This window comes from Carassius carassius, chromosome 23, assembly GCF_963082965.1.
Source record: "Carassius carassius chromosome 23, fCarCar2.1, whole genome shotgun sequence".
Taxonomy (NCBI): domain Eukaryota; kingdom Metazoa; phylum Chordata; class Actinopteri; order Cypriniformes; family Cyprinidae; genus Carassius; species Carassius carassius.
In genome coordinates, this window is record NC_081777.1 from 17,041,837 (window position 1) to 17,055,272 (window position 13,436).

The 13,436-nt window shown below is 36.8% G+C and overlaps 1 protein-coding gene across 5 annotated transcripts in view; it reads left to right on the top strand.

Moving 5' to 3' along the window:
* Positions 1 to 9,564, top strand: part of LOC132101395 (signal-induced proliferation-associated 1-like protein 3) — a 104,322-nt gene extending 94,758 nt beyond the window's left edge. For 3 of the 5 annotated variants that reach the window (XM_059506323.1, XM_059506321.1, XM_059506324.1), the window contains 11 exons: positions 4 to 198; positions 2,547 to 2,668; positions 3,335 to 3,447; positions 3,535 to 3,965; positions 4,902 to 5,108; positions 5,221 to 5,383; positions 5,468 to 5,660; positions 5,745 to 5,894; positions 6,717 to 6,843; positions 7,075 to 7,156; positions 7,468 to 9,564. In XM_059506323.1, the coding sequence (XP_059362306.1) occupies positions 4 to 198; positions 2,547 to 2,668; positions 3,335 to 3,447; positions 3,535 to 3,965; positions 4,902 to 5,108; positions 5,221 to 5,383; positions 5,468 to 5,660; positions 5,745 to 5,894; positions 6,717 to 6,843; positions 7,075 to 7,156; positions 7,468 to 7,614 (1,930 nt within the window). In that variant the 3' untranslated portion in view covers positions 7,615 to 9,564. The remainder of the gene's footprint in view (positions 1 to 3; positions 199 to 2,546; positions 2,669 to 3,334; positions 3,448 to 3,534; positions 3,966 to 4,901; positions 5,109 to 5,220; positions 5,384 to 5,467; positions 5,661 to 5,744; positions 5,895 to 6,716; positions 6,844 to 7,074; positions 7,157 to 7,467) is intronic. The other 2 variants (XM_059506325.1, XM_059506326.1) reach the window with 2 other exon arrangements.
* Positions 9,565 to 13,436: the final 3,872 nt, after the last annotated feature.

The window sequence follows — 13,436 nt, forward strand, 5'->3', positions numbered from 1 at the left end:
CAGGCCTGTCTCTTCCCACAGGCCTGTCAGTTACCCAGAGAACCATTACAGTGTGTCTCCTCTTACCGGGGACAGAGTGATGTCGTACAGAAACCCTTCGGCTAGTTTCTCCAGTCCGGGCTCTGGGTTCATCTCCAGCGCGCTGGGGGTGCCAGGACTCAGCGGACCCTTTGTCCACTATAAACCCACTCGGGACGGGTCAGTTGTTTTGTATTTTGAAGCTTTTGGCATCAATACAACACTTTCATCTGACTTGTCAGTTGTTTTAGTTCAGAATATGAGAATTCTGAGAGATTGACACACTAAAATTCATAGATAGGCAATTCATTGGCAACTAGGGCTGATATTTTTAAGCATTTTGACAATATGGAGATGTACACAATCCTGCCAGGGTGTTCATTCTGAAGGGTTTTATTTTGAGATAATGACCAGATAATTTTAGATTGTTACACGGCTACTGATTGAATAAATAAATGGATATTTAATACTGATTTGACCTGAAATTGTTATGTAAGAAGAAAGTGGCAGTGCATGATGACATACGTGAATTTAGTGCATTCACACAGAAATGGAATTTAAAAAAATGGCAAGTATAGAGATGCATTTTTTTAAAATGTCTAACTACTTTTAACTTGAGTGCAGCATTTTTAGAAGGCTGTGTCATGTGTGAGACGCTGAGTGGTCGATCATATGTAGAAAAACAATGGAAAAGCAGCAGTGGAATGCAGAAACAACGCCTGACAGTTTGGTCTCCAAAACTGACCATTTAAAAAAAACTGAACTTCCCAACACTGTTTGCTATCAGAGACGTTATTGGATCTGTATTGCTTTCATATCTTTCACATAACTTTTGGGAAGTGATGCAGAGCAGAAGCAATAAATGATAGCGAGGATAGAAATGAAGATCTTTAGGTGCTGTTTACCATCATCAGTGGGTGTGTCTGATGGTAAATGAGAGTCTGTGGTTGAGGCATGTATCAGCTAGACCTCGGCTGCTGCTGATTCACAAGCCTATTGTGTGTTTGTGTGTGATTGTTTATGTGTATAATGCAGAGATCATGGCATGTACAGACTTTCATTGTGCACTATTGTGTCCTTGGTGGTTAGCTGTCCTGTTCAACCTGAGGAACTTGAATGCTTGGTTTTTTTTTTAAGTTAACATACACTGAATGGCTCACAATAAGACTAGGAACAAGAAAAGAAATGTGCAAAACAAATAATGTTGACCGACTTTGTATTTTTTTTTTTTAGCTTTTTCCTAGGCACATGCATTTATATTTAATGTAATTAAAAAAGTAGGTCATTGATTAGCATATCCTGGCTGTTCTGCATCTAAATTAGGGCTTGTTCCCTCCAAACACCATCCCCATGACAAACACATTTAAATATTTATAGAGCTCACAAAGAGCTTTATTAGCAAGATAATTGATTCTGAACCATATTTTAAAATCTGCATAAAATCAAAATGGACCCGGATTACTTTGTTAGGACTCATTACTAGCCATATAGTAAACTTTAATAAAGGTAATCTACAGAAATGAATTGTCTTCCTAATATTAAGTCAACACCTGAAAATTAGCTATCCTTCTGAAATAGCATTTTCATTTTCCGCTGACATCAGTTTTCAGCAGATCATCCTTAAAGGTGCTGTATGTAGGATTGAATCAGTCAAAATCTTACATATAGCACGTTTAACGCTTCTTTTCCAAACTTCAGCTTTCTGTGAGCTAGAGATAATAATGCGATATTCGGTTTCACTTGGAAATACATTTTAATATCAAAGTCAGTTGCATCTTAAAGCTCACACAGTGTTTACAGTTTTCCTGAATGTGTTTACAGTTTAAAGTGCATTAGGGTGTTATAGAGAGTTGTTGGGGTACTGTGAGTCTGTTAACATTTCACACTGACTCTGTTTATGATGGTGATTCAGCGAGATGTGCTAATGAGTGCTATTATTAGTCCCATCAAATTCAGCCGTACATCACCACTCAAACTCCCAAGGTGACAAGTGACAGAACATTTGGGTTGCAACAGATTTTGGATTGAATGTGGCATGTGTGTGATGCAGACTTTGCTGCACTGTGTCAAAAATGACCCTGTTTGGTTTCTTAATACTCATAATGTGTTTGATTCATTGCTGCATGTACCAAAATAAAATGTTTGGAAGTACATCACAATACAGACCAAAAGATCTGTCTGTAATTTCATTTTATTCTGACTTTAAAGTCTTTATCTGCCTCTGGGGCAACTTTCCTTTTTTGGCTTTTGTGTCTAAACTCCCCTTCAGCCACCTGTCATATACAAACCCTTTCTACAATCAAAAACATTCTGATGACTAAAATCCCATCCCTTGTTTTCTGTGAACAGTGTTTCATGTTGACTTTAAAACTGCTGTAAGCATTTTCCACTGTTTTGCTAACTCTAACCACGTCGTTCTTCCAAATCCCTGCTCTCCAATAAAATACCAGCCAACCTGAATTTAGCTGGTTAACATAGATTAAATAAGAATGTATTTAATAACATGTTAATATTTGTTGTGTGTGTAGGTTTGGGTCAGTCCAGCGGCCTCTCCAGCCATTTGATCCACACATTACAGTCGATGTCTCGAGTGGAGAATCATCATCTGGTTTCACTAGCCAAGAAAGCACGATGGAGCGCAACAAGTCAGGTAAACAAACACGCATGATCCAGAGGTCTTTAAACAAAAACAGCTGTAAATGTGTTTGTGTACCGCCCCATCACTGAGTGCCCTCTGCTGGATACACTGTAAATATAGGCTTCTTTACAAAAACCATTGGGTTTCACTGGAGATCACTGGTCTTTATTCAGGCATTAATTAAGTCTTGTCATTGTTAACTAAAACTAAAATGATTAAAAGTCATTTTTTATTGAAATAGAACAAAATGTAAATATTAGATGGACAAACTCTTAAATAGAAATAAACTAACTGAAATAAATTCGATTTTAAGCTGAAGTCCAACAATAAAATTAAAACTGAAATAGTAAAAAAAAATACTAGTAAAAATAACCAAAGCAAAAAATTACTGAAACTTAAACTAAAATTAAAATGAAATCTGAAAATATAAAAATAAAAGGTGATTTCAAAATATTAATAAATACTATAATAGTATATATATATATATATATATATATATATATATATATATATATATATATAAAATACTCAAATAGTCTGAAATGTATTTTTAGATGTTTATATAACATTTTAAAAAGATAAATTATTGCTTTGGTTTGAAACTTGTAAAGTGCATGTAAACAGTTTTGTGTCAGTGTGAATTGGACTTTACTCCTTTTGTGTTTTTGCGTTGGACAGAACCTATGTGGCATGTTCCTGCTTCATCACGTGGTGTGTCAGTGGGCTCAGCTCCGAGAAGACAGACTCGACAGGACGTTGCAGGGAAGGACTCTCCAAACCGCCACTCTAAGGTAAGAACTCATCCTCATCAGGTCAACCAGGAAGTTGTTTCATTCGGCCCTTGTGTAGTGATCACACCTCCTCCTGCTCTCTCTCAGGGTGAGGCACACTATTCCAGTCACTCCAGCAGTAACACGCTCTCCAGCAATGCTTCCAGCAGTCACAGCGACGAGCGCTGGTTTGACAGCGTGGGAGGGGTGGTTTCCGGTGCCCTGAGTGACCCCTCAGACCCCGACCCGGACCATATAGGCAAGGGAGGCTCCAGTGACAGTGGCATCGATGCATCTCTCTACACGCCAAGTCCCAACAATAAAGGAGCCAAACCTAGCCGCAGCCTTGCAGGCACCCCCCATAAACCTTTGCATGGTTCTGCTACCTACAGCGGCTTGCAGGAACTGTCCGGAGCGGGAGGAGAGGGTCGTCGCAGGGAGTCTTCACCCATCATTGCATCTGCAAATCAAAGCAAGAACTATCGCACCCGCACATTCCCCCCTCCTGGATCAGGCAACGTCGACAACTTCAAACCAAGGTATTGTATTTATTCTGAAATGTTTACACTTTTTTTTTTTTTTTTTTGAGAAATTAATACTTCTATTTAGCAACAATGCGTTAAATTAATCAAGAGTGACAGTAGATGCATTTATAATGTTACAAATATTCCTATTTGAAATAAATGCTGTTCTTTTGAACTTTCTATTAATCAAAGAATTTAAGAAATGTATTATAGTTTACACAAAACAGTGTTTTAACACTGGTATTAATAAGAAATATTTCTTGAGCACCAATTTAGCATATTAGAATGATTTCTGAAGGATCATGTGACACTGATGACTGGAGTAATGATGTAGAAAATACAGCTTTATCTTCACAGGAAAAAATTTACAGTTAAAAAAAACAGTTCTTTAAACTGTTATGATATTTCACAATATTAATGTTTTTACTGTATTTTTGACCAAATGAATGCAGCCTTGGTGAACATTAGAGACTTTTAAAAACATCTTTCTGATCCCAAACTTTTGAAACGATTAACATAGCAAAGCACAATACACATAAGGGATAATTAAAAACTTCAACAAAAAGACATGTTGCCGTGTAAACTAACGGATGTAGCCGTATGATATGACTATACATCAGCACTGCTGTGATTTGGCCGTAGATGTACAGCCGTATCGCACAGCTATGAGTGTGATGCTGTGATTTGAGGACCAAAAAGAACTGTTGTATTACATGAGTTAAAGGTGAAGTACTACAGTAAAAACTTTTGAATGCTAGTGTACCTTGATGGATATAGTGGAGCACAGCACACATATGGGATAATTCAGGTGTGGCTGACAAATATATGTATAATAATACAAATATAACATGCACAATAATACATTATGCATGTTATAAATGTGATTTTCAGTGTTAATAATCCTGACCTACCAACATATGAATTGTGTGTATTTTTGTTTCTGGGATTTAGGACCTGCTATACCCCTCAAGGCTACAAGACCCCTGCTGTGGCCGATAAACCCCGGCCTATCAGATCTTCAACAGTCACACCCACGTCAGGCTCCGCCCAGCTTTCAAACTCCACCCCCAAGTCCTTTAGTAAAACCAAGAGTACATGGCAACAGGAGGAGAACAGCACAGCAACCAGCACCACCTCCACTGACAGCAACAGCAACAAGTATGTGTTCATGAAATGTAGATTTCATGTTTATGAGAAGGCTGATGGATTCTGAAATAGATGCATGACATATTTAAATCTTGGTCCTGATTATTCTTGTGTGTGCTTTCAGGCAGGTGGATATGAACAGTAAGAACGTGTTCGGACAGCCCCGGTTACGTGCCTCTCTGAGGGACCTGCGCTCACCACGCAGATCTCACAAGAGCACTATTGAGGACGACTTGAAAAAGCTCATCATCATGGACAACCCTACAGAGACACCAACACGGGATGGGGTAAACAAACACTAGAAAGAGACAAGGACAAGAAGACAATCAATCAAACTCATCTGTTCAATGCGTGTTTGTGCTTCTCTACAGTCTCCTCACCGGACCCTGCAACGTACTTTCTCTGATGAGAGTCTGTGCAGTGGACGGAGAGATTCTAGTTATGCAAGCACGCCTCTTTTTGAAGGACAAGTGCCACCCAGTGACCTTCTCTTCACCTGCACGCTGCCTACTCGACGCCACGGACACAACACCAATCATGGAGCCCTCGTGCCTAGTAAGAAAGGTAAATGTCATTTTCTGGTCATAGTCAGCTGGTATGTCTTTACTCTTTCTCTGCTGATAGCTTTGGGGTACACTTTTTTTCCAGTACCATTGTCTGCATCAGAGTTATCTCTGACTGAGGTGAGGGATAAGGTTCCACCTCTCAGAAGACTGGACCCTGGACTCATGCCCCTTCCTGACACTGCCTGTGGTCTAGAGTGGTCCAGCCTCGTCAATGCGGCCAAAGCATATGAAGGTATGAGGATGTGTTCGTCTGACACGACTGATTCTGATGTCAAACCAAGATACTTTAAGTTATGGAAGCCCATTTTATGTTTTGGTTAATCATAATTATTCCATAAAAAGTACATGCAAAAAAAAAAAAAACTTTGAAGTTGATTATTATTTTTTCATAATTTCGACAATTTATTTAACTCTCCAGGCTTTAATGCAAGTAGGAAACTTTTCTTAATCAAGTAAGCTTACTCAGGGACTGGTTTAGTAGCATTTTACCTGAAAAGATTTTAGATTTTTTATCATATGTTTATTTAAAAAATCTTGTATAGTTTTATTTACTGTATTTGTGTCTTTATTTTGTGAGATGGCAATAAAAAGAATGAAATACTACTAATGTCTTTTTGACTATATCTCATAATTTTAACATTTTATATAATAATTCAGACTTTTTATCTCAGTGGCAACTTTTAGTCTGAGTTTGACATTTTATGTAATAATTAATTTTTCTAATTTCAGCGTTATCTCATAATTGTGTCTTTTTATCTCATAATTTTGACATTTTCATCTCATAATTATAAACTTTTTGATTATGATTTACCACAGTATAACTTTTTCTTATGTGGCAGAAATGGGCATCCATATAAAGGTGATGTCATTTTCAATGTACTTTTTCGTAACCCATCTTAGTATGCACTGACTACAAGTAAGCCTCTTTATGGTTTGCAGACCATTAAGTTTTTGTTCTTGCAACAATCCTGTGCAGTATAAAAATACTTAAACGGGAAAACCATTGTAATCTAAGTGACTGAATCTGTGTTGATGTTTTTTGTTTGTTTTACAGTGCAAAGAGCTGTTTCTTTATTTTCATTGTCTGAGTCCCACGCGGGTGGCAATGAGTTGAGACCCGTCATCAGCCCGGTGCATTTCCACACGCCACAGACTCCCCGCACCACTCCTACTTTCAGCAGGTAAGACAGACAAACATACACCTGTTCTGTATATAGTTCTCTGCAGTGTAGGGTTTGTTAACAGTAGTGTTACACCACAGGCACAGTGTTAGCTCTGAAAGTCTGCATGAAGTTTGCTTAACCTCAAATCAACTCGTTCTTTCAATAATGGATTAAGTATTTGAATATTTGGAATAAGAATTTCTATGCAAGGATACTGGGATTAACTTATTTTTAATTTGTGTGTTGCAGTGAAGAAGTTCCCAATGATCTGTCTGGGCGTCTAAATCATCTGGAAGTCATGCTGAAACAGCTGAACAATGATCTGGAAAAAGTGAGTTACATTGAAGGAGCCTGACCAGTGCAGGACAAGTTCACTAGGCACGGGGATTTTGATTTATTTTGTTGTGAATTCAAACACACAGTCAGTTGACCATGGTCACATGACTTCAGCTGTTTCAGTCTTTATTTAAAGTCTGCACATTATTTGTACAGTTCACCCTGGCCGATATAATGGACAGTTCTCTTTAGAAATTCAAAATGAAAGAAAATAAGTGAAACGGTTCACATATTTGGTGACATCCTTGTAATTATGTTTCTCTTCTTCTTTTCCCTCCTCTGTTCCTTCCTGTCCCGTCCTCTCAGGAGAAACAGGACAAGGCAACGTTGTTAGCAGAGATGGCTAATCTGAGGCAGAACAACCAGCGCCTGCAGGAGGAATCACACTCAGCCAGTGAACAGCTCCGCAAGTTCAGCAAACTCTTATCCTCTACCATCCCCGAGAGGAAATAACTGTTCCCTTTCATTTGAGAGAAGATGAGATCTGCCTAACAGCTCATTTACTTCACAGTCTCTTATTGTCCAGTACACCCACTGTCCCGCTCGCCCTCATCTAGATCCTCACCACACACCAAACTGTGAGCTTTACCAAAGTGTGACTGAGGGAAACCAAAATCTCCCTGATGACTTGAGACTTTAAATCTTCAACTTAAAGCCGGTACAGAAGTACAAGTGTCTATTTTTAAACAAATAAACACACGATTCCTACCTTAACACGAGCGAGCTCCTCATCTGATCGTACTACTTTCGGAACTATTTTCTCATTGTAGATGTATTTTTGTACTCAACGAGTCGACACTAAGCTTGAGCCAGTAAAACGGAGAGACGCTAAACATCAGAGAGGCCTGTTAACTGCACAGTCAAATTAACACTTGAGCCACGTGAGCGATCCTGCCTTGCCCAAAACGTTGAGAGAAGTCACGGTACTGTAATTGTGAGGAAAAAGGAATGACTCACAGATAACATGTCACTGTAAAAGTATAATTCTACATCGCATACTCTCATATGCAGGTACATCGTGTTCATCTCTATAATTCAAACCATCCTCATCTCAGCTGATTTATCATCCAACAGACTTCCTGTAGTGAACGAAACTCTGCAATAAAGGCTCTGTAGATGGAGAACCGCCGCTTTCTGACCAGTGAAACCAACCACTTCTAAAACTGTGATGTTACACCCCAAGTCTTTGATCGGTTCCTCCGTGGGTGGACATCGGTCAGTCTTTAAGTCATGTGACAGGAAATGCCACTTGCTCTCTTAAGTATGGTTTTGGCATAGCACTGTGTGTAAACTTGGGCTGTTAGATTTTGACACTGTATATATATATATATATATATATATATATCCGTGTGTGTGTGTGTGTGTGTGTGCAAAGCTGACACTAAGAAACCCTTTTCAGCTGTGTTCCATACAGACTCTATTTTTCTATTTGTATTTAGTTCAGGTTTATCTGGTGAAATGACTGTTGGAAATAGATAAACAGATCATCGTGTTTACATACTAAGACGATCCACACTGTACTCGGTTATGCGCTCTAACTGGAATAACAGTCAGGCTGGATCGAATACGGTTTATCATGTACCCCATGTTACTCTGTACATGTCTGCCTTAAAGTGGTCAGCTGTGTTAGAATTCACGACTCATATCAGCTCTCTCAATCCCTTTAACCTGATGCGACTGGAAAAAATATCTCCTCCTCTCTCAGGACCCGTAAGCCGGCCTCTCGATGACCTGATCTGTTCATCTCTGACATATTTATTCCCGTCAAAACAAAAGCACTGCAACAGTCGGTTGACTTTATACTATAAGTGAAAATATAATGTGTCTGCTTTGCTCAGACAAACACAGACAACTATATACATGCTTATGACAAGTGAATAGGTTTTTGTTTATTTATGGGGTGAGAGATTCAAATTGGATTCATTGCAGCTGTTTAGTAGTGTGACTGTACAGACAGTGATTTTATACAAAGCTTTGAACTGCTGAAATCTTACATTCTACATGTTCTCCCAACAAGGGGAATTCCAACCAAAACATGAACATTCTTTCATTTACTCACCCTCATGTTGTTCCAAAGTAGTATGACTATATTTCTTCTATGGAACATGAAAGAAATTATCCTGAAGTACTAAAGAGCTTTGGTTCCCATTGACTTCCATTGTGTTCGTTTAAGTTCCACAGAAGAAAGCAAGACATACAGGTTTTGGAACAACATGAGAATGAGTTTTTGGGTGGACTGTACCTTCAAATATAGGTCTGTATACATGTTGGAAGCTTTTATTTATAAATCATCACTCTGGACTTCAAATGATCCGAATGATAAGCTCATTTGCCCCACTGTTTTAGATCCAGTTTGTCAGATTCTCATCTCATTGCTGTGACTACAAGATCTTACTGTGTGTTTTTCAGACTCACTCAGTTCTGGGTTACTGTATGTTTGTTTGATAGTTGGGTGGAGGTGTTTTTACGTTCTTTTTAATTTTTATAAGGTAAATATGAGTAATATACTTGAGAACATCTATGTGCATCTGTGTTGCGCATTCTTAAATCATGGCAAATTGTATAGTCCAGCTGTAATATTTGAAAGTTTATTTTTGTGTAATATTTTGACTATTTATTTTGATTATTTTCGTTCTTTTTTAAATACAGAACGTCAAATTCAAGGTGAAAATTACAAGATTTGGTAACATTATTAGAGGGTACTGAGTTTGTCCTTTATATTTTGTTTGATTCATGATCTTTTGTACAAAGCTGATTTTATGCTTTTATTTCTATTCTCTTTTTTAAAGAAACATTATTGTAATTCATCTTTTTGTCTCTGTTTCCATTAGCTTCATGCATGAAACAGTGGCTCTAATGCCTCGTTTAACTATTGATAACTGATCAATCTTTCAGTTTCTTTTGGGGATGTGTACATTTAATGTGTAAATTATGTTTTCATTATTTTATAAAAAAAAAATTAAAATATTTCATAATGATAACATTCTTGACCATTATTTTATTTGACTAATATTTTATGCTACACTGGAAGAGCAAAGACGTAAAAATGCCGGTTCATTCATAATTTACCCGTTCTGTTGTTAAGTCTGTATCCTTGACAAGTTCACTTTATAAAGAATACAAGTCTAAGAAGTTCATTTATTGAAATAAAGCTTGCAAAAAAAAAAAAAAAAAAAGGCCAAGTTTACTCTAAAATGAAAATTGTCACCCTCAAGATTTTCTCTCTTCTAATGAGCACAAAAGAAGATATTTTGAAGAATGTGGGTAACCAAACAGTTTCTGCTCCCCATTGACTTTTATTTATCATGATAAGAAATTAAATGGGGACCCGCAACTGATTAAATGACAGGTTTTCACTTTTGGCTGAATTATTCCTTTACCCAAAACCATATCAATGGCACCAATTTTATATAAATTATGCTCGTTCGTTTTTTCTTTTCTTCTTCTTTCTTTCTTTCGTTATAATTAATTGCATTTAATTATTGGGCTGCTTGCAGATAACTTTGCGAAATGCAGTTTGAATTCGTCTCGAAATCCAGATGAATAGTTTTATGAACGTAAACACATTGTGGTGGCTTCTTTGAGAACTCGTTGTCTCACTATTTGATTTTGGTGTTCTTAACTGGCGAAACTGTCAGTTTTGACCCAAAAGATCATTTAACGTATATGTTAAGTTATAACTTAAATGAGTTTGATGTTAGGTGTTGAGCGAGTTAAAAGTAAGATTGACATAAACGGATCGAACCTCTGCTGCCCTACAGAGAACAAAAGCGCCCCCCACTGGAACAAGAGGTTGTGTTGACTTATTACTTGCGCCCTCTGCTGGTCATAAATGCGTATAACACGATAAATAAAAGGCATCCGTGATTTAATGTAGGAAATCAGTCAAAATTCAGAAACAATTATTACAAAATATATATGCTTTACATGAGAATATGCTTTAAAGAATCTATGGAAGATGAGCTAAGAATTGAGGAACTAGACTTGGCAGTTCGACAGATGTCTAAGGGGATCTCACCTGGAATAGATGGGATAACCGTGGAGATTTTCCTTTTCTTTTGGAGTGATATCCGGGAAAAGCTCTAGTGCCTATTTAGATTGTATCTCAAAAGGTAATCTTTCTCCCACTATGAAACATGGTCTCATCACTCTAATTCCCAAACCTAACAAAGATAATCTGTTATTGGATAACTGGAGACCAATTACCTTGTTATGTAACGATTATAAATTATTGGCACATGTCTATGCCAATCGTCTGAATGATGGATTATCACATATTATTGATGATTGACAATCAGTTTTCATGAGGGGTAGAAATATACACAATCATACCAGATTGCTTCTAGACATGCTTGACTACCGAGATCTTATTGATACTGATGCCTTTATTTTATTTCTTGATTTTTATAAGGCATTTGACACGGTTGAACATGCCTCTTTATTTGAAATCTTAGGTTTTTCAGGTTTTGGGAACAATTTTTGTAAAATAATTAAGATGTTTTATACTGACATATATAGTTCTGTGTCCCTGAATCCTGGTATGACTCCTAGGTTTGAGGTGCTCCGAGGTTAGACAAGGGTGCCAGATTTCTCCCAAACTGTTTATTCTAGCCACTCAATCGCTTATCATGCTCATTAATCACAACCCCGATTTGCATGGGATCTCTATATTTGATAAGGAATTTAAAAGTAGTCAATTTGCAGATGACACAGCAAAGGAATAAATTCATGGTTGATGTTGTCCTTGATTCAGTCTTGATTTTCTCTAAAGCTTCAGGATTAACCCTCATTGTTAAAAAATGTGAACTACTTCCCATTCACTCATCAACGGATTCCATCATCTCCTCAATCGAGGTTAAATCGGAAGTGAAATATCTAGGAATATTTTTATCTAAAAATGCTACCAGAAGGGAAGATGCTAATTTTTCTAAACGATTAATAGATATGAAAAAATCTTTCATAAAAAGTCGTTGGCTTACCAGAGACCTCACTATCTTTGGTAGAGTTACTCTATCTAAAGCAGAAGGTATTTCCAAAGTAATTTATCCATGTCATTCCCTTTATGTTTCTTCCTGTAATATTAAGAAAATCAACTCTATTATTTTCCAATTCCTGTGGAAAAATAAAACCCATTATATAAAGAAATCTCAGCTCATTAAAGAGTATGATATGGGTGGTATCAAAGCCTTGGACTTTGAATCAATGTTTAGGTTTTTGAATCAATTCTATGTGGTTTCCCATTCCTAGACATCTATTTAAAAAAGTAGGAGGGCTTGATTTTCTTTTGCAATGTGATTTTGAGGTGACCAAAATTCCTATTAAATTATCAAACGTCCACAAACAAATTCTCCAATATTGGAAAATGATATTTACCCATAACTTTTCTCCTCATGGATCCACCTTATGGAATAATAGGGTCATTATAATCAATAGGAAATCATTGTTCAGGTATGATTGGTATGAAAATGGAGTTGTGTTTGTGAATGATATTATTGATGATAATGGTAACTTCCTTGATTATAAAGCGTTCATAGACAAATATAATTTAAACTGTACGAATTGAGAATATAACAAGATCTGTAAAGCAATACCTGTACCATTATTACAGTTAATTCAAAGCACATTGTCATATTCAATAATAAGACCCTTACCAACTTTACCAAATTTAGCTATTAATGGTTGTAGTTTAGTCTATTATAAATGTAATAATAAATATATTAATGATGTTTTGAAATCGAAATAGTTTTTTGATTATAACAGAGGATTATGTGTACAGGTTACGAATATGATTGCATTGTCCATAGAAAAAACACATTTTAAATTCATCAAATGGCCCATTTCCCCAAAAGTCAAAGAGACTCACTTTAAAATAATTTATAAGATATATCCAGTTGCTGATTTTCTTAGAAAAAGATTCAAATTTGACGTAGACCCTTGTGTTTTTTGTGAGATGGCTGATGAGACTCTGGAACACGTTCTTCTTTTGCCCCGTGGCAAATAGTTTTTGGTCTGAGTTACATAATTGGCTGTCACTTAAGATTGATAATATCTCTACTCTCACCTTGCCACACATCCTCTTTTATATGGATAATGTAGATTCAACAGTATCAGATTTAGTCAATATGATTATTCTTATGGGTAAATATCATATTCATTGCAGTAAGTGGAGATGTTCTAAGCCTTCCTTTGTTTGGTTTATAAATGATTTTAAATTGTTTTTTACCTCACCGAAAAACATCAAATCTACTAAAATCGCAAGGAAAATATATAGTGAC